This window comes from Patagioenas fasciata, chromosome 2, assembly GCF_037038585.1.
Source record: "Patagioenas fasciata isolate bPatFas1 chromosome 2, bPatFas1.hap1, whole genome shotgun sequence".
Lineage (NCBI taxonomy): Eukaryota > Metazoa > Chordata > Aves > Columbiformes > Columbidae > Patagioenas > Patagioenas fasciata.
Window position 1 is genome coordinate 80,092,160 of NC_092521.1, and position 23,801 is coordinate 80,115,960.

The 23,801-nt window shown below is 41.0% G+C and overlaps 1 protein-coding gene across 1 annotated transcript in view; it reads right to left on the reverse strand.

Moving 5' to 3' along the window:
- The window catches only part of MYO10 (myosin X), a 159,806-nt gene that overhangs the window by 64,442 nt on the left and 71,563 nt on the right, over positions 1–23,801 (reverse strand). The window contains exons 4-10 of the mRNA XM_065830121.2: positions 12,801–12,988; positions 6,006–6,140; positions 4,896–5,020; positions 4,003–4,016; positions 3,800–3,884; positions 3,023–3,126; positions 755–884 (exon numbers count right to left, since the gene is read on the reverse strand). Of these exons, the coding sequence (XP_065686193.1) occupies positions 755–884; positions 3,023–3,126; positions 3,800–3,884; positions 4,003–4,016; positions 4,896–5,020; positions 6,006–6,140; positions 12,801–12,988 (781 nt within the window). The remainder of the gene's footprint in view (positions 1–754; positions 885–3,022; positions 3,127–3,799; positions 3,885–4,002; positions 4,017–4,895; positions 5,021–6,005; positions 6,141–12,800; positions 12,989–23,801) is intronic.

Consider the following 23,801-nt stretch of genomic DNA (forward strand, 5'->3'; position numbering starts at 1 on the left):
ACTGTTAATAACCCAGGGATGTTTTAGTTATCATTAAGCAGTGCTTACACAGAGTCAAGACCTTTTCTGCTTCTCACGGCACCCCACCAGCGAGCAGGTTGGGGGTGCACAAGAAGCTGGGAGGGGACACAGCTGGGACAGTTGACCCCAACTGACCAAAGGGATATTCCACACCATGTAATGTCATGCTCAGTATGCAAAGCTGGAGGAAGAAGAAGGAAGGGAGGGACATTCAGAGTGATGTTTTTTGTCCTCCCAAGTAACTGTTAAGCGTGATAAAGCCCTGCTTTCCTGGGGATGGGGAGCAATGAATGAATTCCTTGTTTTGCTTTACCTATTAAACTGTCTTTATCTCAAGCCACAAATTTTCTCACTTTTACTTTTCCAATTCTCCCCCAGTCCCACTGCAGGGGAGTGAGTGAGCAGCTGTGTGGTGCTTAGTTGCCAGCTGGGGTTAAACCATGACAGAAGGAATTAGATTAAAATGGAATTTCACTACTATTAATGGAATAAATACATGTCTAAGGTCTTTCCTAATTATGACCTAGCATCCAGCAGCAAACTAATTCGCCCTATCTGTCAAAAAAAAACCAAAAACCAAAAAACATTATTTTAATCAACATTTACAGGTGCTAAAAAGCAGTAAGAGCCTTCCACTGTTTGTCCTTGCTATGGTCAGAAATACTAGCAATAAATATAACTTTCACAATCTCAAGAAACATCTACATACAACAGGGAAGCACAACCTTCTCACCTGTTTTAAAGGACACCTGTGCCCCACCAGCAGTGATGAACTCAATGTTCCCTAGATGCAAAATGCCAGCCAACAGCCTCAAAACTTCTCGCACCTCCTCCTTACTGAACTGCATCACTTCCATTGCGGTCTGAAATGACACGGGAGCTTCTTCAATAACATGCACAATGACTCAAAAATGGGGACAAGGACAAACCTACCAACTTTGCTGCGAGGCCTTAGAAAGGCAAGTCAGGACTGACAGAGGGCCTTCCGAAGTTAATTCCTTTGGATTCATCCCAAATCAAGTACATCACAAGACATCATGAGGACCACTTGGAACATGCCATTATCGCTCTGTTTTTAAGGAATCTCTTACTGTTGCTGTAAGGATCCTGTAATTTGCTTTCAAATTCTCTGTGTAAACACTGAAATGCCCTACTAAGTTGTGCATCAGATGCAATTTCACTAACTTACATGAGTAACTCATAACCTCTTCTGGTTTTTACCACATTTTGTCAATTAGCTTTGTAGGTAAAACAAGGCATGGGGGAGGAAACACTGCAACATGTAAGATTTGCTCATTTGTTGGCTCAGCCACGGAGAATTGAGAGGAGGCCTTCTGCAGCACATCCTGGGCAAGCCATGAAGCCCAAAAACACATCTTAGCAGTGTGGTCTGGCAAATAAAGCCAAGACTGAGCAAGAAAGAGAGACCTAGATAAAACGTGTTGAATTTATGAACTACCAATATGGCAATGATTTAGGCTCAACTATGTAACAAAGAGAATCACAAATCTCTATCTAAAGAAACATTAAAACAAGAAGAACATACACTTTTCTCTGACATAGAAGGGTTAAGTAATTGTATGCCTCCGGAATCACCAGAATTTCCCAAATTTGGGTCTAATATGAGCCTGTCTGAGACCAGATCACAGTTTATACCCTACAGTTATAGTCACGTTATGGCCACTGCAGGTGTCTGACAGATGACACATGACAGATTTTATCTTTTATAAATCATCAGTTACAAATGGAAATGTCTCAGATTCGTTCCACAATTATAGAAAGAGAAGAGATAAAGCTTGAAGGTGCATTTTGTGTAGAAGACTTTTCACAGCAGAGCTCTGAGAAAGGCAGCAGCACTGGGAGGTTCATCTCCATGCTCACCATGCAGTTCCTCCCTCTCTCCCACAAATGTTTCACCTAAGCAACGTTTTCAAGACTTCGACCTCAATAAAAATAACCAAAGGGGATGACTGTAATAGGAGAAGACAGGCCAGGGCACACTGCGGGGTTTCTGGCCACCTCCTGCTCTGGGAACGCAGCCCCTGCTGCAAGCATGCCCACGCGGCGGGTGGCACCCAAGCATCACCTGCCCAGCTGATTTCATGCTCTGCCTACCCTGGGATGATGGGTACAAATTAAATGTCGTGCTAAGCAGTCTAAGCCATGGGACTATAATGTAGGTAAGTCACCAACTTTGCAACACCTCTCCCACCCCCACCATACTGGATGAGGATGTTTTACACTAAAAATAATTGCTGCATCCACTACATACTGATTTGCCAATTTGGCAAAGAGGTTAACATAGCTAAACAAAAATAGTTTGGTGAAGAGTATAAACCTCATTATTTTTACTGATTTTTAACATCTATCGCCTCAGTGATGAAGTAAGAAAGCAACAATATCCTAACAATCACTATAGATGAATTACTGTAGCTTACTGGTGTGAGTATAAGATACAAAGCCATTCCTCCATCAGTGCCTGGCTTTTAATCTGTGTTTACATTTCCTTCGAATTCATTGTCTGAGTGACTCCATACAACTGCATTTCCCAGCTGCAACTTGAAGGGTCCCAGAAGCCCAGGTGTTTCATTCCCCACATGCTGCACTGCAGACTCGACCCAGTATATGCTGCATGATCTGGGCAAAACTTTAGGATGGAAAAATGGGGAAGCAGACATACTTGTAATATAAAACAATGTAGGAAAGGGCACAGGCACTTAAATGTTTTGCTGTCTCCCTAACTGATATTATTTTAATTTCAAAACTTAAGGTTTACAGCACAATTTGAAATGTTAGAGTAAAAATCAGCTACTGGTAAGGAAGGTAAAGGCATAGTCAAAACGAAAGTGAAGTGTTGTGAGAACATGTGAGTCCCTGTAAGCTTAGTTCTTCTATGACGGTGCAGGTAAGCACAAGGTTTTGTCCCCTGCTCTATCCATGGGCAGCAGGCACCTCTACCACCAGCATTTTTAAAGCATAAAGAACTATGGAAACAACTCACAATGACTTCCTTGAAAGAATCTTTGTCACTGATTGTCTTATCCGCTATACATCCAGACTGATTCAGGTAGTGGTAGTTCTCCGGTACAGATAAGTAAAAAGCATCTAATGAGGAGAGAAAAGAGGACAAATGAAAAAAAAACGCCAAAATAAAAGCATGCCACAAATTACTATGTCAGAGTTAAACAGTTCATCATTCATTTGCTCAGGTTACGGTGATGCACAAAACAAATTTTTATGTGAAAATCAGACACGGGGTTTTATTTTGCTGGTTTTTTTTGCTTTATTTAGCTGCACAGTGGAGTTAATTCTACTTTTTAGCATGCAAAGATAGCAGGCCCAAAGGGAGATGCTGAGGCAGCTTTAGGCATTTTTGTACATACACAAATGTCATTTCTTTTGTTCAGTGGATTTATTCTTTACGAGAGAGGGATAGGGGAACCAGAATTATTTCTCTTTGTTGCTGTGGAGTTATTTAGTACCAGCAAAAATATTCAGCTTGAACAGAATGAAGCATGTTTGTCCCCAAGTAATTTTCCCAGGGCCACAGCAGAAACTAAGAGAAAAATTACCAGCAGCTCAGTGACATTCTTCAACTAATCAGATTGCTTTATCAAGCTGAGCTCAAATTCACACTCACTGAATCCCGTCTGAATAAATAACCCATTTCTCTGCTTGGGTTAGTGAGTTTCTGCAGTTAAATTCTCCACTGCTGTCAGCATGGCTGACCGCTACCAGAGAGCCACTACAGTCGTGCGATTTGCACTTTGCCACTCACCTTTCTCTCTCTCTTCTATCCCTGCCAGCAGAGCATAGAATATATGATAATTTCTTTCCCCGGGGTTTTGTCTTACTACACGATTCTGTCAAAGTAAAAAATAGTTTCCATTTAAGCCATCATTTTTAATCATTTTATCCAGAATGTCAAAGAAAATATTAAAGCAAACAAAATTAACTGAGTAAAAGCAAAGATCAACTTACTTTTTCCAATAAATCTATAGACAGGAGGAAAAGCTTCAGTTAAGGAATAAAGTAAGAAGCAATTAATGCACAAGCTATTTCTAATTGCCCTTTTTTCACTGGAGACAATAGGAAAAGCTCATCACGGTCTTTTCTTATGACATGCCTACTGCCATAACATGATGAATAAAGTAGTAACAATGATAGATGTTCTAATACCATGTGTTCTCACACACCTCTTTTTTCTCCATCCCATCAAACCTGGACTTGTCATGTTCTGGATTTCAAAAGACATCTCCTTTGCTTTACTTTTTATTTTCCCTAAAGCTTGGAAACAGCTTTAAGGATGAAATTTAGCCCACTGCAAGAGCTGCTTATGTTCAAAACACTAGGTAGGATCCCCTCAGTACATTTCTCATCCCCATACCTCTGGTGCTCCAGTGGAGCTGGCTCATAGTCCAATTTTAACAAATGCAGGACAAATCCAAGGATTTGACCCACCCATGCTTGCATTGCAGAAATTCAGAAGCTCTACTCTTTCAAATGCTTTTCCAGAAAAGTAAGAAGCTTATCTTTGGGTATAGTAAATGAGGGAAATAGCTGACAACTGAAATTGTCCCCAAGAACTGAGGCTGTTTTAGCTCACTAAGTAGGAACATGCACATGAACAACGCTAGCAGTAGCAATACATAATCCTGGTGCTCCAAGAGTATATAAAACCCACCCTGTCAAAAATGCATGTGTGCACCTGCACAAACACATGCAGAATTTTGTGTTACTGCTTCCCTTCCCCACCTACATCAGCTACATTTAACTGTGTATGTTTCAGGATGAGATGAAACCACAGCCCTCAGCAGAGAAGGTAGATGGGGGCTGCCCACAAACAAGGGGTAAAAATCACCAAACAAGGATACAATCTATAATTCTTCCTCCCTGAATGTTTCCTTTCTGACAGATGTTCAGCTGAATAAACTTCCCAAAGCGACTCGAGTTGTTGTTGTAAACAGTCTTTGCGTTGCCAAAAGCTTCCATAATTGGGCTGTGAAAATACAGAACGACAAGAGTGTAAATGTGTGACCAGCATGCAAATGGTTCACATGGGACTGTTGAAAGGAACTGTACACTAAAAAGCTCCCTTCTGACACCCTCCTCAGCCACAGCCAACATCATCAGTATTATCCTCAATTTATTAACAACGGACATCTCAGTTTTCTGTCAAAAGATGCAAGCATTCAAGTAACAGGGAGATTAATCGTACTAAATTACTCTGCAGCTTAATCTGTAGCTGCTGAAAAGATGCACTCAATTCTCGTTGCAGTAATCAAATTATAGAAATAAGCAATCTCAGCACATAAAAATTGCTAGACAGAGGTAAGGAAATAGTTCTTGTCCTAAGGCAATTAAAAAGAAAATAATTACATCAAGATACAGCAGGTAAAACAGAGATGAAGCATGATAAACAGAAGTAATAGCATCTAAAATTGTCTTTGTTTTTAAACAGTTTAGAACCATGTGTTATTTTATTTGAAGACTGGTTTTGTTTCATTTGCATAGAGTGTGTCCAATTTATCTGATGCCTTTACTCATCTGTCTTATCAGTTCTCCTTATCCTACCCTTCCTCAGCATGCTTTTACCAGTTGCACACTTTATCTTCACTGTGCTGTATCTTGTTCTACCTTATCTTCAGGCTATACAAACGAAACCAACGATTTTTCCCTCCCATCACCCATTTCCCTCACTCTGATTATCTGAATTCAGCCAAAACCAAAAATGAAATCCACTACTAAAGCATTGTCTATTTCAAAGGTCTGCATCTTTTTACTTCATTAGGATACTCCACTGTGCTCACAACTCCCTAGAGCAGCCAGGTAATTTTGTCTAAAGGAAAACTTCCCCCTTTCCAACAGTAATTTTACTGTTCAGTAAATGCACCCACACCTCCAACTACGTTGCAAGCTCCTATTTCAATGACAAGGCTTATGTCTTCTGGAAAAAAATACACGTGTATTGAAAGATCTAATACCTGCTCTCCAGGATAGCTTGCTCTACACAGGAGGTCTTCTCTCTGCAGGACAGCTCAAGGGAGTGTTGGCTCATTGCAGACAAGAACTTGAGAATCAGCTTAGTGCTTTCTGTCTTACCAGCACCACTTTCGCCACTGAAAGACAAGAAGACGAGGAAAGCGTTTGCACAGTTCCAGCTGCCAGGCAAAAAGCCCTATGTCTGACCAGCCCTCCAAACTCACGGGAAGGCTGGTGTGATCAGAAATGGCACTTGAACGGCAGAAGAATACCCCTTTAAGCTTGCTGAATATGACATCCAACAAAAAATACAAGTCATCTTTAGACTTCAAACCACTGTTCAGGCAGCACTGCAAGGTACTGATTGTGCAAGGATGGATGCAATACCCATGAAGCAAGCAGGAGCTATGTTCAATTTCTCTTTTAAACCACTGCTCTAAAAAGGGAAGGTATAAATTTGGCTCATTTCCCTAGTATCCTTCAATTCATTTGCCTTCAATTACGTAGCCTTATAATTAAAAACACACCATGAGCCATTAAGAAACATAACTTGAGGTTAAAGTTTGTCTAGGTTGCTTACTCCTTCATCTGAAGTAATAGCATTTTATCCTAAGATGCAGCCTAAATTCTAGTTTTTCTAACTCCTAATTAAGCTGTGCCTAATTCCAGTTTACTCCCAACAAAAGCAGGTACATTTTGGTCTTATCCAACCCTTCTCACTGTAGCGAGTGGGAATTTTGTCACTGACTTTGATGAAGCACAACTGGACATGCGTAGCTTAGTTTGACAGTCATTTGTTGTGTTGTTGTTGACTGGTGAACCTCATAATTTTAGGTTACAGCAAAGTATAATGACGCTTTCCACTAAAAAGTGAAAAAGAATTGTACAGCCCAAGAAAGCAGCATGACATTTTCCAGTAAACTAATGCCAACACCTACAAAAATAATCAGGGAAGAGGCATTTAGAAAACATAACGAGACAGAGTTTTGTCGCTGAGATTTAAGTGTTTCCCAAGAAGAACCAGAAAGTCCTTAAAATGTTTCATAGAACTTCATACAAGATATGCTACCCACATTTTGGTATTTGTTCCCTCTCTCTTTGCAGGCCCTCACCTGCTCATATTCCTTTTCCAACAAAGCAAATATTTAACATTCCCTGTATTTAAGACTTGGTCCTTGTACAAAACATTTCTACTAGTAGTTTTGAAAGAGCTTCACAAGCCCTTGCATCATCTTTGTCTAGTGCTACAAAAATCAACAAGTGATACATATCTCTTCCTGCCTAAATTCTCACCCTCTGAGGAGCATATAGCTCAACAGCGGGAATATGGGTGCCAAGGAGGACATCAGTTCTTTCACGGAAATCATCCCCCTCTCTGCCCCATGCTCCGGAGTATCTGTAGTTCTATGGAAGCTGAAAGTTACCACACTGTAGTTGAGAGCAATTCTGCAAGTGACATATGCAAAGCTGATGGAAAAATATTCCCTGCGCCTGTCTCTGGTGTAGCTGGTATTATACACAATTATATGCTCTCAATTTTTTCTTAGAACAGGAGAGGCTCAGAAAGAACTACCTGCGCAGTGTCCTGTCTCTGAGAGTCACCAAATGGAGATGCCCAGGGAAGACGTGACACTTCTTTTCTGTGCTTTTCCAGCTTCCAGTTATCTGCTGTTCAGAGGGCTCCTGATCTAAACCTGATTTCTACATGTCTTGTAACTCCCAATGGATTTATCTTCCATGAGTTTCTAGCCACACTCCCTTACAAAAAGCATATGAACATGTCTTGTTTTTTCGGATCTGCCTCCTGTTTGATGCCCCCTAGTTCTTGTATTGGAAGGAGAAACCAACAACTCATCCCAAAGCTCCCTTTCTCTGCTGTGCAAGACTTCACGGGTAGCCCTCCAATTGGAGCTGCTCATCTGCGTTATCCATTCCCATATACCGAGCCATGCTATACTTCTGATAGTTCCTTTTTGTTCTCCTCTAAACCATCTTCAGTTCCACAAAGTCCTCCTGGATATCAAGCAAGGAAAATAAGGATTGTGCAAAATACTTGAGATACGAGCAAAGGGTGGATTTACCCAGTGTTCTCTGTTCATTTACGAGTAGCTCCTCTATTCTATTTAGCTTCAAAATTACTATTGACCACTGAATGGATGGGTTCCTGAAGCCCTCTGTCATGATGGTAAGATCTCACCCCTGCAAGCTGTTGGATCAGCTCAGGACCCATAATTTTATGTGGATCAAGTTGGCTCTGCATTTTTCCTTTACTAAATGCTTTATAAAGGACAGTTATTATTAATGAGATGAAAATCAAGAACAAGTATGCTGAACTTTAAAGTTGTTTTTTCAACCCTACGGCACATACATAGTGGTAGATTAAGTGGGATCAATCTTTCAGACTCCTTAGAAAGCCTACGTCTAACAAGAAGTTGCCAAGGTCAGTAAAAGGGTAGATTTTTTTACTGCTCAGCCAACCTTTCCAGCAACCTTTCCACCCCTTGAGTCTAAGTGCCCAGCTCATTCCACATCACTGAATTCAAGACTGTGAATATATTAAGTGTGACAGTAACCCACAAGGCCCCCACTTAGGAGATCTTTAAACTTTTGCCGTGACTTGTTCTATGCAGGGCATCTCACCAAGGGCACAGCAGCCCCAACCCCAGACTGCCGTGATGGAAACAGGGGTCACCAAGAGAGACTCCTCATTCTGAAGGACATAATACAAGTGAGGACACTACTCTAAATCACTTCTCAGTTCCTTCTGCTGGCTTTAAAACCCTGAAAACAGACACACACAGACAAAATAGGCCTCTTCAGCAAATACAGTTCATCAAACATACGTCTGGGTGTCATCCAAAGAGTACTTTGGTTCACATTGATTTCCAAGCTGATCAACAACAATAAACATGTCAGACTATCAGATGACAACAGAGAGAACAAACTGGTGTCAGACTATGATTTCCCACTTGTGACACTGACTTTAATGTCATTCAGGGTGACTGTTCCTGCTCCTTCCACTGCTCTACCTTGCTTTTTGAGTGCTTTAAAGTGCATTAACTGCTACTGTATCTGAAAGAAGAGCATGTGTTTGCTTGTGCACGGACTAGACCACCTCAAACAGAGCAGCAACAAAAAAACCTCTAAATATATTTCCCTTTTCTTACAATAAAGGAGTGGAGGTTTGAACTTGGTTCCAACTTCTGAACATCAGCTAATTATGGGGGAATTCAGGCCCTTCTCCACATGGGTACAGGGTGGTTGGCTGTTACTTGAGTAATATGGACTCCCTTCATGACTCTGCTGAGACACCCAGCTGAAATATCAGATTATGTTATTTTTATTCTTTTTAACATGTCTGTTGTAGCATCAGATTTAACTGTGGTGGGCATTTCTTTTTTCTGCTTTAAATGAAACTGCACTCTGCAGCAAGGTTCAGATTAACACGAAACTGATCATTCGTTGAAGTAGATGTTTTTGTCTACATGAGAACTCTACTTCAATAGTTCAATTTTTAGCCTGGGTGAGCAAAAATACCTTTTAACAATTGTGCAAATATTCTAATGCACAGGTTGTGGACAGGTTCTTCCATATGCCATTTTGTTGACATTTTTAGGATGCTAAGTCATTTTCATGCAGCATTATTATGAATTAAAATAAGCCTGTGTAAAACAGACTGATAAATAAGCATCTTTGGATGACTCAATTCCATATAATCTCTTCTGTATCTCCTCCCTTTCCATCTCTGGTCTGGGTGGTTATACTGGAAAAATGGTCTCATGTTTAGATTACATTTTGAGTCACTACTGATGACAGTTTTTAATTTAGATTCTTGTGTTGACCCTCTCATTTACCCCAGCCAGACAAATACTTCAAGGATTTCAAAACAGTAGAAGCTTTTCCAAGGACTTTTGAACCCAATGCCTTAAGAAAACAGCTTCAAAACAAAGCTGAGCCAATTCTGGATGCCAGCAGAGGGCACTTCGAGCCCAGAGGATGTGAGGACGGCGTTCAGTGCCTCACTTCATAGGGCTGTCGACAGCTTGCTGCTGAGCTTTTAGATCCCAAAATTACAAGCAGGCAAAACTGTGTATCATAATGTGAAGCCTACACAAACCATTTGCTTATTTTAACTGAATGTAACTGCTTATTGTGTTTTCATGATGGTACAAAATTTTCCTTCTTCTCATCTCTTATATTAGAGACCAGAATTCAGACATCGCAGAGGTCCACCTGACCATTTATTTCAAATGCCACTAGCAACCGAAAAAGCACGACACTGAATTATTGCAACATTAATTCTTAGCCAGTAAAGGGTGCAGGAATGACCAGGATGCTGATGATGACGAGCACAGTTGTACCTCCACTTCTGAAGCCCCAAACTAAGTATATGATCACAGGGACTTTTCTAAACCTCATGAGGGCCACTGAAAACCTTTAGCATTTTAAAAATAATCTTGCTCTGAGTCCTTCACAGATCCAGTAGATAATACTGTTTCAGGAAAGTAGATACGACATCTAATTTTTTGTTCTGAAGTGCACGTTCCACCATATTCTGTAGAAATAAGACCCCCTTACAAGGTTGTATTACAGCACCTATCTGAAGCACTGAACTTATACAAAGCACTGTTTTAACCCAGGACCACAGTAAGAAATCTTAAAAGGGCCTGCTAAGGCAAAATTTCTCCATATTACGGCTTAACTGTACCAGGGCACATAGTTTACAGAGCAGGGGCTGCTGGAGACTCCTCTGGAATATCAGAGACTTCTGCTCATGTCCTTTTTAGGACATAACCTGCTTCTCTCTTGGTAGCTTGTGGGGAACTGTAAGGTAAAATATTTGGGCCAGTACAGAATGGCATTAACAAGAAATACCAATGGCCATCTTCTAGGCACTAAAAATTATTTTGGTCCTCAAAATGTGGCTATGTTGGGCTTTTCACAAGTTGTTATCAGACATTACACCACGAAATCATGACTCCAGGCTAGCTATTTTTGCATGACAAAGTTCTCTGTGCATTTCGTTTTTTCTGGAACTGACACCTGGACTCAGCTTTGTATGTACAGCACTATGTATCAAATAAAAATTAAATAAAAAAAATACAGTTGAAGAAAGCTGAAAAACCACACACAGTCCTCTTTGTGCCACTGCCAGGTAGAACCTGCCTGGAGGTGAGGGCAGGTGGGGATTATGATCTGAGAGCTTGCAGAAAGCTGGAACCAGGCCCAGCTGTGTTGCACCTGATCCACATTTCTAACAACAGCTTGGGTGTTGAACTACATGAACCAAATCCTCCCCTTATCCAGGAAGCCTTGCAAACTGGTCTGTAATCTCAAATGCCAGTAAAAAATGCCTATTGCAAGAGGTGCAAAAAATTGTGTCATCTTGTATGCAAAGAGCTCTGCACATTTAGCTTGTCCTGGAAGGATGGAGGAAGGTGAGAGCAAACAGGTTTCATCACAAAACCACTCCGAAGGTGAGAGAGGAGAAGGAAGGGAAACACAAACTCTCTCACCCCCACTCCAAGCATCCCCCTTGGCTCGGAGCCCGACAGCTGGTGCCAACGCTGCCATCACCACAGAGCTGCTCCTCCCAATCCAGCGGGCCAGGCTTCAGCCTCCCCCCGTTCCCAACACAGCCAAGCTGGCAGGCGGGGGAAAAGGAAAAGAGCTGGCTGTGTTTTCAGCTCTTCTGGAGCAAGAAGGAAGGAGGAGCTGAAAGCAGCAAAAAGCTACTGGAATGTCAATTGCACTCAACCTGCATTTGGCAGCAGCGAGATCCTTAATTCCAGCAACACAGCGGAGCAAAGGGAAAGCCACTGACTGAAATAAGCAGGGTTTTCCCTTTTGCTGTTGTTCTTGACTGCATTTCTCAAGACCAGGGGGTTATTTTTTCTTTTCCTGTAGGTCAGGGGTGTCAAACTTGTTTTCACAGAGTCACAGAATGGTTGGGGTTGGAAGGGACCTGTGGAGATCATTTGGTCCAACCCACTGGCTAAAGCAGGTTCACCCAGAGCAGATCACACAGTAATGTGTCAAGGTAGATCTTGAATGTCTCCAGAGAAGGAGCCTCCACAACCTCTCTCGGCAGCCTGTTCAGTGCTCTGGCACTCTCAAAGTAAAGAAGTTTCTCCTTATATTCAGATGGAACCTCTTGTGCTTCAATCTGTGCCCGTTGCCCCTCATCCTGTTGTTGGGCACCACTGAAAGGAGTCTGGTCCCATCCTCTTGACACCCATCATCGAGATATTTATAAACACTGATGAGATCCCCTCTCAGCTTTCTCCAGGCTGGGGGGAGAATGTAGGAGTGGTTACATTATCTCTCCTAAATGTAGAAGTAGTTACATTTATACAGTCCTAAAATTACATTCGGCCTTTTGAAGGCAACAATGAGGCTGATGTGGCCCCCACTGAAAAAGAGTTTGACAGGCCTGCTTTAGGTACAGGGTTGAGGGTCTAGCGGTGACAAAGTACTGATCTGCACAGGAATGTTTAAACGGGTTGGGAAAGAACTTAAGGTAGAATCAGACGCGTGACTAGCAAAACACACAAAAATGCAACAGATATTTTCACTAAATGAAATTGCAAGGTGCATAAGAAAAATGAACGTTATTGTTAGAGGTCCACAGGACAATACAGAGCAAAGTTCAGAAATCTCTCCTGAAACCCTGATGCTTTAAAAGTCAGCTTTATCTTGGAGTTATCCTCTCCACGCAGCCCAAATCATGTTCCCAAATCACCTCACCAGGCACATCAGTAAGGAAAATCAAAGCAGCAGCAGCAGCCGCCATTTACCTGATGAGGATACACTGGTTGTCATGGCGCTTCCAAAGGCAGCTGTAGCACTCGTTCGCCACAGCGAAGATATGAGGCGGTATCTCTCCCATGTGGTGCTTGCTGTATTGCTCCATGGCTGCGTGGTCGTAGAGTCCCGGGATGCTCTTGTAAGGGTTCACAGAGGCAACTATGGAACCAATGTAGGTCTGCAAGCACACAGCCCCCGCCCCGAGTTATTACACATGGAGTGGAACAGATTAACACTATTCCCAAATGAATGACAACAAATACACATGTGCAAAACCTAGCAATCCTTTGGATAAAGGTGGCTTTCTTCCTTATAGCAAAAGCAACAGAAGGGCAACAGTTGTTTCCACCTCCACAGCACGGAGTTTCTCAGCTACATGAATCCCTGCCTTAACACCATTTACAGCTGCACAGTAATGTCTCTGAGCAGTGGTCTACAGCTGCTTCTCACACGTTCTTAGGGACTTACTGAACTTATTAAAAACCTGACTGTGTCCCAAGTATCAGTGCAAAAGTCCGAATTTCCATGCAGAATATCCAAGTCCTTCTCTGTCCTCATTTTTAAAACAAAACTATCAGACTTTATGGTAGACACTAGTACCATTATATGGTAGCAGGCCCTAAGAAAAGCACGCGAACTGGCAGTTTCTGCAACTTAATTTACTACTAGTTTGATGCACAACGGCAGCAGACAGGGCATTCATTTCTACCCTATTTCAATTACGGAGCACATCAGTTAACACCACTGAGGTAGCCACTTACGCCTATTCCCATTGCCTTAACTCATTAGCTTGTGGTAACATGAGCATTTGCAACAGTCTATTCCCACTGCTGTTCATTTTCTCAGTCACCTTCCACTCACTTCAATGTAATTTTCAAATAAAATCAAATTAAGTGAGGTAGGAGATAACACTAAGCACATTACCTCCAGAATTTCCAGTACACTTCTGGGCATATAAAATTAATTGATATACAGCATGGTGTGTGCAGTGCTACCACCGCAATACTAATCTCATTTCGTTAAGCACCCCTGCTGCGGTTACAGGTAGGAATCTGGCTCCAACAACCCTGCTGCGGGCTCGCAAAGAGCCAGGCTATGCAGCCCTCTAACACCGTGCACAGACAGATGCTCCATCCACAGCCAGCCTCTCGTCACTGACAGGATCCAGCAGTGAAGTTGACGGCAGGATCAGGGCTCTCATCACCTCCACAGCACCCTGCCCAGAAAGGCCTGGGGGAGGTGAGGAGCACCCTGCACCCCACAGAAACGCAGCCCCACAGGCTCCTCCAGCAGCTGCCTTCTCCCCCGGCCTTTTCCACAGCTTTTACATTCCTCAGCCACCTGTCTCCCTCCTCTTCTCATTAATTAACATGTAATTATCGCTGTGCACCAGCTCTCCTTTCTCACTGCTACCCTGCTGTTCACATTCCCCGTTATCCACCTGCTTGTCCTTCACCAGGCCCAACACGCACAGCAGCTTTGAGCTCTTGCTAAGGGGAGTACAGCAGCGTCCCTGAAATTATGACAACTTCATTAGCTGCGAGAGGAATATTCCTCCTCTCAGTAACTCAAGTACCATTCACAGAGCTGTGAACTTTCTGTCTGTGTATTTTATAAAACCTCCCATGCTGTGCAATACCTCAGAAGATCTCATTGAGAGGAAAGATACCATTTCAACACGAGATCGTATCACAGGGCAATTACAGCACTGAGACAACAGCTTAATTTCCTGGGATCATCCCCTCTTGGGTTCTTAAATAACTAACGAGGAAGTCTCTGAGAAAAAGAAAATCCTCAGTTTGAAACATATTTCAGCACAAATTGCACAGGCAAAATTTTAAGAGGTGTTTTTGGTTTGTTTGTTTCTGTTTTTTATTACATGAATACAATGCAAGCACAATCAATAAAACAGACTGCTACAGATCTTCCTCTTTACCTTATTAAAGTCTGACTAAAGCCTTACTAAAATGTATAAAGAGTAACTTGAGGCATGTCTTCACAACAGATGCCATGGCAAAAATACAAACGACAAAATCCCCCCCAACACATGATACCATCTAACTTTGTAACTGTAAGCATCCCTTCTACAGCTCCTCTGTGACCAAGTGCCTGACAGAACAACATCACATCACGCTCCCTGATCTTCCTGTCATAGACCACTGGCAAATACGCACCATCGGTGCCTATAGTGTGAATTTTCTTGACTCTCTTATTTCAAATGGCAAATATCATGAGAGGCAACAGCAACCTGTTTCTGCACAGACTCACTTAACATGAGGCAGTCTTTCACATGGCTTAAGCATAACTTTTTAAAAATTATATAAACATTCCCAGAATATTACTCATTACTGTGAATATGAAAATATTTTTATTAAATAAAGTCAGCCGGCTTTATTGCCTCATAATCACGCATGGTATCAAGGATAAAAAAGCAGTGTATTGTGGCAATAACAGGAGCCTGGTGAACAGCAGAAATGATACTGGCAAAAACAATTCCTCAATCACCTCATGGACTAACTCCAAGAACAGGTCACTCTTTAAAAAAAATTCCTTTTCTCTCTCTTTTTATTTTAGCAAAAACATGAAGAACCACAACCTCTACTGAAATAGCTTCAATTTTGTGGTTCCAGTCTTCTGGTGCCTTGAGTACATATTACCATTTTGCAGAACAAGCTAAACATGTGCGCAAATTGCCACCAAATCAAAATGGTACAAGACAGAAGACCAAAAAAAAGTAAAAAAACAGGTTCCTCATCCCAAAGCAAGATCACAAAAAAGCAATATTCTTCACAGACGCAGTGGATCAAATTTATCATCTACCAAGTGTCATAGTCCAATCCAGAAGCAGCCACAACTAGATGTCTGCATGGACTAACTAGGAATTAGCTGGCCTGAGTGAAAGTTTCACCTTAACACAAGATAGTTCAGCAAGGTATTGATGAACTGAAGCAGTACTGCTACTAAAAACTATTCCAATTACTTTAAAAGTTCCTATTAAAATACAAATTACAATTAAAATACAAATCTTCCCAAAGTCTTGGTAAATTTCCCCTGGGGATACTCAGCAGCAGCAAGATCTGCTGCAAGAATTATTTCCCACATCATTTCCAGCTTAATACAATACTTTGCCCATGCACTATCACACGCTCTTACTATAGCAGCAGTATTTTATTTTAAAGTAGATCCTACTCCTGCCTCTGCCCTGGTACCTCCAGGAGCCCCAAAGTCAGGGGCTTGAGGTCTGGCAGCACCTGTACCCACACAGAAAAGAGCTTCACCCCCTGTTTGCACAGCTCTGCCTTCCCTCCCCATGGAGGGGTGACCTTCTGGTTTTGAAAGTGCAAGCCCTCTGGCAGCAAGTTAAGCTGGCATAAAGATAGACAGAAAGTGCATGGCTGTTCAGTTGATGAGCATGGTCTCCTGAAAACTTTTTCTGCACCAGGCATCATCATGTGGCAAATCAAAGCAGTTAAGAGTCAGAAGTAGGTCCTCTAAATCACTTTATTATGCTCATACCACCAGGTAACAGTCTGGATGAAATTTCAGGAAATGTATTTTCATGTGAGAATGTCACCTCCACTTTGCTTTAAAGAGAGCAAATTACATTTTCTCATTGTTCTTTGCAGCTTCTAATCTGATTTTCACAGTCACTAATTGTTTTAATGAAAGGACTCCAAAGCAGTTATGAATAGGAAAAAATACTCATACAACTGCCACAGCACTGGCAAGCAGACAGAATTTGCGAAGATTTCCAGCTGAAATAGTCTGAGGGGTATCTCAGAGAAATCCTGTGTAGAGCTCGTATCACTAGCCTGACTTCTTAAATACCTGGCAATGAACAGGAGAGCTCACTTTTTGTTATGCAACCAAATCAACACTTCAGACAGAATCACGCACAAACTTTTGAATTACTTTGTTACAAACTAAACCAGTAACAACTTGTTATCAGATCACTGCTAATGTATTTATTTAAACTCAATAAATGAAAGTTGAGTTATTCAGCTGGCGTCCCAGTGCAGTACTTTGATTACCATATTACAAGGTTGGGCTCCTTTCACACTGTTAAATTTTTACTGAAATTTTACATTGATAGTGAATCTCTCCAAACACTTTCGATCACAAAACACAACCACTCCTGCCCCCACTTTTAGCACAAAAAGAGGAAACAAGATTGTTGGTTGATCCTCTAAGAGGACTTTCAAAATTAGAAGTTCAAATCCTGTCTTCTCAGCCAGACACTCATTAAGACGATGGCATTGCAAGAGTCAAAATGAAAGATGTACTTTAGAAAGGAAGAGATTTTTCACGGGTTCTCAAAATGCTCTTTTTGTTTCGCTTGTTGTCTTCTGATAGCAATCAGCTTTGAACCTCATGTCTGAAATCACCCCAGACTACTTCAAATACTCAAAAACAATTAGTTCTTTAACAAGGTTCAAGAGCTCACAAAGATTTCTGATACCCACAGAAATGCTCTAGAAAAACTTTCAGTGGTCAGAGAAGTCCTGTGTGAGAGGCTTTTATTTATTTTTTTTTTTAAAGGAAGACACAATCAGTTTACTTTTGTTTGATGCCAGAAAAAAAGTAAATCCTGTCAAAACTTTTATTGGTTAAATTACACTTTGCCAAGATAGCTTAAAATTACAAGAAACAGGTTTGCAACAGATTAACTACATATAGTTTGAAATGTCTTTCTCTCCCATGTAGAAGAGGCTTTCGGACTAAAAGAAGATAGAGTAAGAAATTTCCCTTTCAAAATTTTTTCAGGTTCTCTACACAGAAAAGGCAACAAAAAGGAAACTGCCCTAATGCAAGATCACTTCATTAATTCCATAAACAAAACACACTAAATATATCATGACCACCTTGCTCTCCCATCTTTTCCCATTCACAGATGCTTTTGGGATACATCCTTTCAGGTTTGCTGCACATCCAGCAACCTGAGATGTTATGTTACATGTATTTACATGAACATTGAGAAACCACACTTTGCCCAACTCTCTTAAGAGCATTTTCAAGACTTTCTGCTTTAGGACAAGAAAAATCTCTCTCATGACAGAAACAAAAGCATGTTTACAGATGCCTCAAAAATTATGTGCCTGGGTTGTTTTTGAACAATGCCCAATTTTCCTGGAGTCACTTAAGGAACTGATTCTGTGCTTGAAAAGTAGGGGTATTAGTATCAACTTGACAATTTATTCAACATGTACTATTTTCTGGGCTTACCCTCAATATATAGGAAATGTCAAATAGAACCACAGTGCAACTAGCCAACTAAAAAGCTACACTTACATGACACTTTTAAGCAATGTATGGGAAAATATTTTTACTGCTGTTCCACACAACTTGCGTGTCTCCTATCTTTAAATCATTAAGGCTACAATAACGTTACCAAATTACAATATCAGTGCTTTCACAGAACATGCAGAAGCAGGCAACACTTGGAAGACCAAACAATAGCTGTCAAACTTTAAGCTTTCAAGACCAAATTTCAAGGTGTCAAGATGCAAAACCTGGGAACAGAAGAGTTTGCCACACACTGCAGACCCAGCCTCTGTTGCTTCCAGTTCTCTCAAGTGATGGGATTGATTGTAATAATGACTGAGCTTATTCAGAGGCAAAAATCAACCACCAGATACATGTCAGCATAAAAAGGAGAAAGATGGCTGTGCCATATTTTGGCATGCTCTTTAGGGGCGGCAGCAGAAGAGGCAAGAGTATGCCATAAACAGGATGATAATTAATGCCCTTGTTCTTGGTAGGACCTTGATTTATCCTCTCTGTGGTAAGTATACCCCATCTTTCAGCTAGTCCCATGATAATTTCAGTGGGACAGAATCTAGTTGTGTCTCTAAATTATAAACTCAAATGTTTGAAGCCGATCTCCTTTCTTGAAAACCATAATCAAAGTGAAGTACTAAACTACAAGTTTAGATGTTTTCAACCAATCAAGCCATTTCTAAGATGGTAATGTCATACTCTGTAATCATCCCTACATGCTTGGGCTTCTGCAGCTCTCATCAAATTTGGTGACTCATGGTAGGTTCCCTAACTGCCCAAATTTACATCAGCTTTGCTTTTCTTTCTCTTTGTGTTCCTTGTCAATGCACACACCATTGTGACCTGTAAATTGTCCTTTTTTCTTCTCAAGATGTAGTGAGGAGAGTGTCGGTCTCTTTTCCCACATAACATAGGATGAAAGGAAATGGCCTCAAGCTGTACCAAGGAAGGTTTAGATTGGACATTAGGAAAAATTTCTTAATGGAAAGGATTGTGAAGCACTGGAACAGGCTGCCCAAGGAAGTGGTGGAGTCACCATCCCTGGAGGTGTTTAAAAGACATGTAGATGAGGTTCTTAGGGACATGGTTTAGAAGTAGACCTGACAGCGCAAGGCTAGTGGTTAGACTTGATGATCTTGAAGGTCTTTTTCAAACAAAAAGATTCTATGATTCCATGATTCTATGAGCTGTTTGTAAACACACAGGCCACACAACAAATGCAAGCATTAGCATCCATAGGAGAGGACCTTTAGAAGGGAACCAGAATACAACACAGAATGTCACTGAGAAGATCAAGTACCAACAGGAAGCTACCTACATCTGAGGTCCTTGTGCTTAATGTTCTCCTCGTCATTGTTTTTGAAAAGCATCTTTTCAGGCACATTCATGCTGCTTCGCTGCACTTTCCCATCTGCTTCAGCCTATGATGTAAGCTGCAGCACTTGCTTCTACCAACTATGGCCCTGGTGGCCTTTGCCCTTCCTGTGCTGAGCACAGCTTAGACCCAAGGCAAATATTGGATTGTTTTTTAAATATGTGATTTCACACAATCACAGGCAACTGTCGGGCAACAGCACGCCCTACTAGATTCATCCTCATCTGTTATGTTCACCTTTTAACCCAACTAATGTGACCTTAAGCTTCCCTTGGTATAAGAGTATTGAGCAACACCATGATGTTCTAAGCCCCTCTAAAGGCAAATACTATTCTGCTTCTTCAGGAAAAAAACGGCGCTTTGCAACCCAGCTACCTTAACTTCTAAACTAAGGGAATCCTTCCACTCCCTACAGCTTCAGCCTTGCACATTCATAGTGTCCTTCTTCTAGTATCTGTCTACTTCTTAAGGATTAAAAACTGGGGTTTGGTCACCTTAGCTGCCAATGGAAATACTCAAAACAGCGCACACACAGAGTCACAACTTTCAGCTTAACTCCACAGAAGGCCCAGAGATGGTGAAGAACCTGCACATAACTAAGAGCTCTCCATGGGTTGATACACTCATAGTTTAATCCCATCTTATTTTCCCATTCATTTTCTCCTACTAAACGGACTGTTCCATGTAGTAAGGAAACTCTACAAGTGTTATCTGGAATCTCAAAAAAAAAGATCCAGTTAGGAAACATAAAACTAATATAAAGAAAAGCTGATAAGAGAGCATTGTTACAGCCAAAGGTAAAAATCAAAACAACAGACAAAAATATTGATGGCAGATAGACATCCTTCCTTATTTAGGAATTTCACAAGCTTCTGGAATGTTTTCTCCTGTATAAAAAGAACCATGTCTCCTTGTTCTTATTGCTTTTCTTTGCTGACTAATACAATACAATCTCTACCATGTAGCAGTCCTATCGGCTGGATGTCAGGATAATGATTTTTTGTGCATAGACTGTTTATGTTAAGTGCTATGGAAAAGTATCTCTCTTTACCACTGCCAAGTGGAGAGAGGAGGTGACCTCCCGAACAAAAAAACAACAATCGATCAGAATGAGACATTGATTTTTGTTATTTTCATGGGCTGCAATACATGTAAATGTAGGTTTGCACATCAGACCGTAGCAATCTGTCTGCACAAGTGCGCAGCTTAACTCTAACCAGGGCATCTCGAGCTCAAATCGGAAAAGGCCTCAGAAAGAGCACAGACCCCAGGGCTCACCACTTCATTCCAAATGGCCTGTGGCCACACACTGGTTCTTCCTGCTTTGTTATTGTACGATGCTCAAATGTGTCTTTCAAAGCTGTCTGAAGGTCTAATTCACCCTCCAGCAAGGAAAAGTAAAAAATAGCCTTCTTCCTTCCTATAGATTCATCTCAGGAAGATGAAGGGGCTTTTCAGCAAACAAAAATGCTGCTAGAGGATATACCAAAAAGCACTGTCTCTGGAAGACTGGAGAAATATTTTTAATATAAAGCTTTGGAGATTTGTTTCATTTTGCCTGTATTTTACATGCTAATGTCCAGATTTTCATAACTTCTGTGGTCCTTTAATGTTTTAAGACCTCTTCTATAGAAAGGCCTTTTTTTAGGAGGAGAGCAAGAACCAAACTTTAGCAGAGCACAAAAACAGAAATCAAAAGCCAGAACAACTGAAATCTAAGTCTACACCAGATAGTTTGTTGGATGGCACCAAACTGTTGCCAAATGGCCATGGATCTAGAAATCAGCACTAAGATGGCAAATAGCATTAGCAGTCAAAAATCTGTTAAATTGAATTTTTGGACTTAGTTTGCTTTTAAAAGGAAAGACTGATGGGCATCAAAAGAAAAGCTCTGAAACTGCTTGAGAGAAATGGACTACATCTTTTCATATAAAAGTAACAACCTGGCTATGAATCATTTACACAGGTATAAAAGTAATTTAACTAATTCTTAACTTAAATGGGTTGTTTGTGGCCTTTCTAGCATTAAGCTGCTGGAATATGTGAATAAGGCAGTTGGCCGCTGTAGCACAAGCAGTAAATTTTGTGCAGCTCGCTTTACAGTCAAAGCCTAACTCACATAAAGAAAACACGCGCTGGTGACAGACAAGCGACTTAAGTTTCAGAGTCCAAATTCCTGCCCTCCTTTCAATGCCTTTGCAGGCCTGGGAGCAACAGACCTTACAGAAAGGAGCCAAAGCTCACCTGCAAGTAAGGCGTACACAGAAGTGTTCAGCATAATTTGCAAAATCTCTGACTGAATGGCACTAAGCTCTTGTCGGCACTATCACAAGTGACTGAGAAATTTTCCTTTGGATTCTGCAAGTTGGTCTACTTTCTGTTCTCAGTACATTGAGCTAGCAGTGACAGTCAATAAAGGTGTGGAGAAAATAGCATGAAAATAAGCCTTGAGATATGAGAAGATATTTGCAATGTATCCCATCACCAATGACAAAACCTGCACAAGGTGACAGATTTCTACTTTGAAATTTACAATACGAAGTTACCCTTAAGTAGGGCTTAGGTATCATTCAAAACTCATGGAAGTCAATAGGAATTGACCCTGTTGATCCTGCATGTATTATTTATTCTCCTACCAGCCAACCAAATTAGAAGAAAAATATTGGTACAAAGCAGACAGAAGGAGCAATATTTTTCATGTTTTAATAAAGCTCTGACCTCCTCTGCTTCCCCAGCTGTCTCACTGAAACACGCCCTGATGACAGAGGGTAAGATCCCTACTACAGCATACACAACACAGCAGGATACCAACAAGCACCTCATGTGCTCTAAACCATAATAAAAATGTATGTGTTTGTGTAGCCATTGCATAAATTACAGTGTACTCAATTAGGCAGACCTTTCTGACAAGTTCCCTTTTTAATGTTATCATGCTGATCACAACAGCTCAGCCTGAAATATTTGCTAAGATCTAAAAATATGCACCTTTAAAATTCCCAGTTTTTTCAGTTGTGAAGACAAAGTTCACGCAAACATCTGTTATTGTTGTTGTCATTGTCATCATTATCAGCAGTCCCACAAGCTCTGTAGCATGGAGGAATTCAGAAGCAAAGCTGGTTAAACAATGGATGGTATTTGTTTACTTCTCAAATCATTACAGCTGTGTTCTTCCTCTAGCATGTATTAAAAAAAGAAAAACAAATAAAAAATAATGATAATTGGCCTTTGGCAGACAATTGTTGATCTATATAACTGACCATCCTTTAGGAACATCAATCACCAGAAACAAATTCCACTAGATTTCCAATTAAAAGCCTGCTGTGTTTATATAGATCTTTGTCTGCTGCTCTCTAGTAACAGATGTGAAATGGAAGCTATAATTAATGCTCGGAGACAGGAATTCACTTTGAGCTACATTTTGAAAACATTATCTGATGTGTGCAAGCATAACATGCTAATTATGGAGGTAAGTAGCTATGTATAGACATTTGTCATGAATTCTTAGCAACGGCATTCTCTACTCTCTGCAGCTCCACCGAGGGAGGTGGTGGAGAGAATTTTCCCCATCTCTCCAGTAGCATAGGAGGGCATGGAAAACACTGTGATTCATCAGAATGCTTTTACAATTTCTTTACTGTAAAAGCAAAACAGTTAAATAAACAGCAGTTTCCTTAATGGCCATAGAGCAGATCCTGCAAACCGGTTACTTGTGACTCCTCTAACACATTGAATGCCTGTGGAGAGGAGCTGCGCAGCCACAGCTGGGTTGCAGTCATGACTAGAATAAATGCAGTTTTAGGAGCCAGTGTAATAACAAGGGACTTTGTCTAAATGTACATTATATGTATTTCATGGTATCAACTAACAACACAATTTGTGTATACAGTTGTGGGGGTTTTTTTTGTTTGCTTGTTTGTTTTTTTTTCAGCCAATGGCCCACATTTCTTTGTATCACAGAGCATGACAGCCCAAAGACCAAGGATGTTGAGCTGTCCATGATGGTGTATGGATCCTGGATACACATTCTTTTTAGGTTCAGTTTCTGCAGGGAGTGCATCCAAATTTTTCCATTTAAGAAATCAGTCATGACAGGTTTTGCCTTTAAAAGTAAACACTTTGGAGCTATTGTCTTCTACTGATCTCCCTTTTTCTTTCTGCCTCCACCTACAACTTGTGTCTGTGGTAGAAGACATCTGAACAAGAGTGCTTTCAAAGCATATGAATTACATCTGTCTGTCTGTACCTAATTAACGACTTCAGTGTGCCCTGCTATTTTCTCACTATAACATGCAGCACCATCCACTTCCTGGTGACCATTCTAACATGGCACCAGATCTGA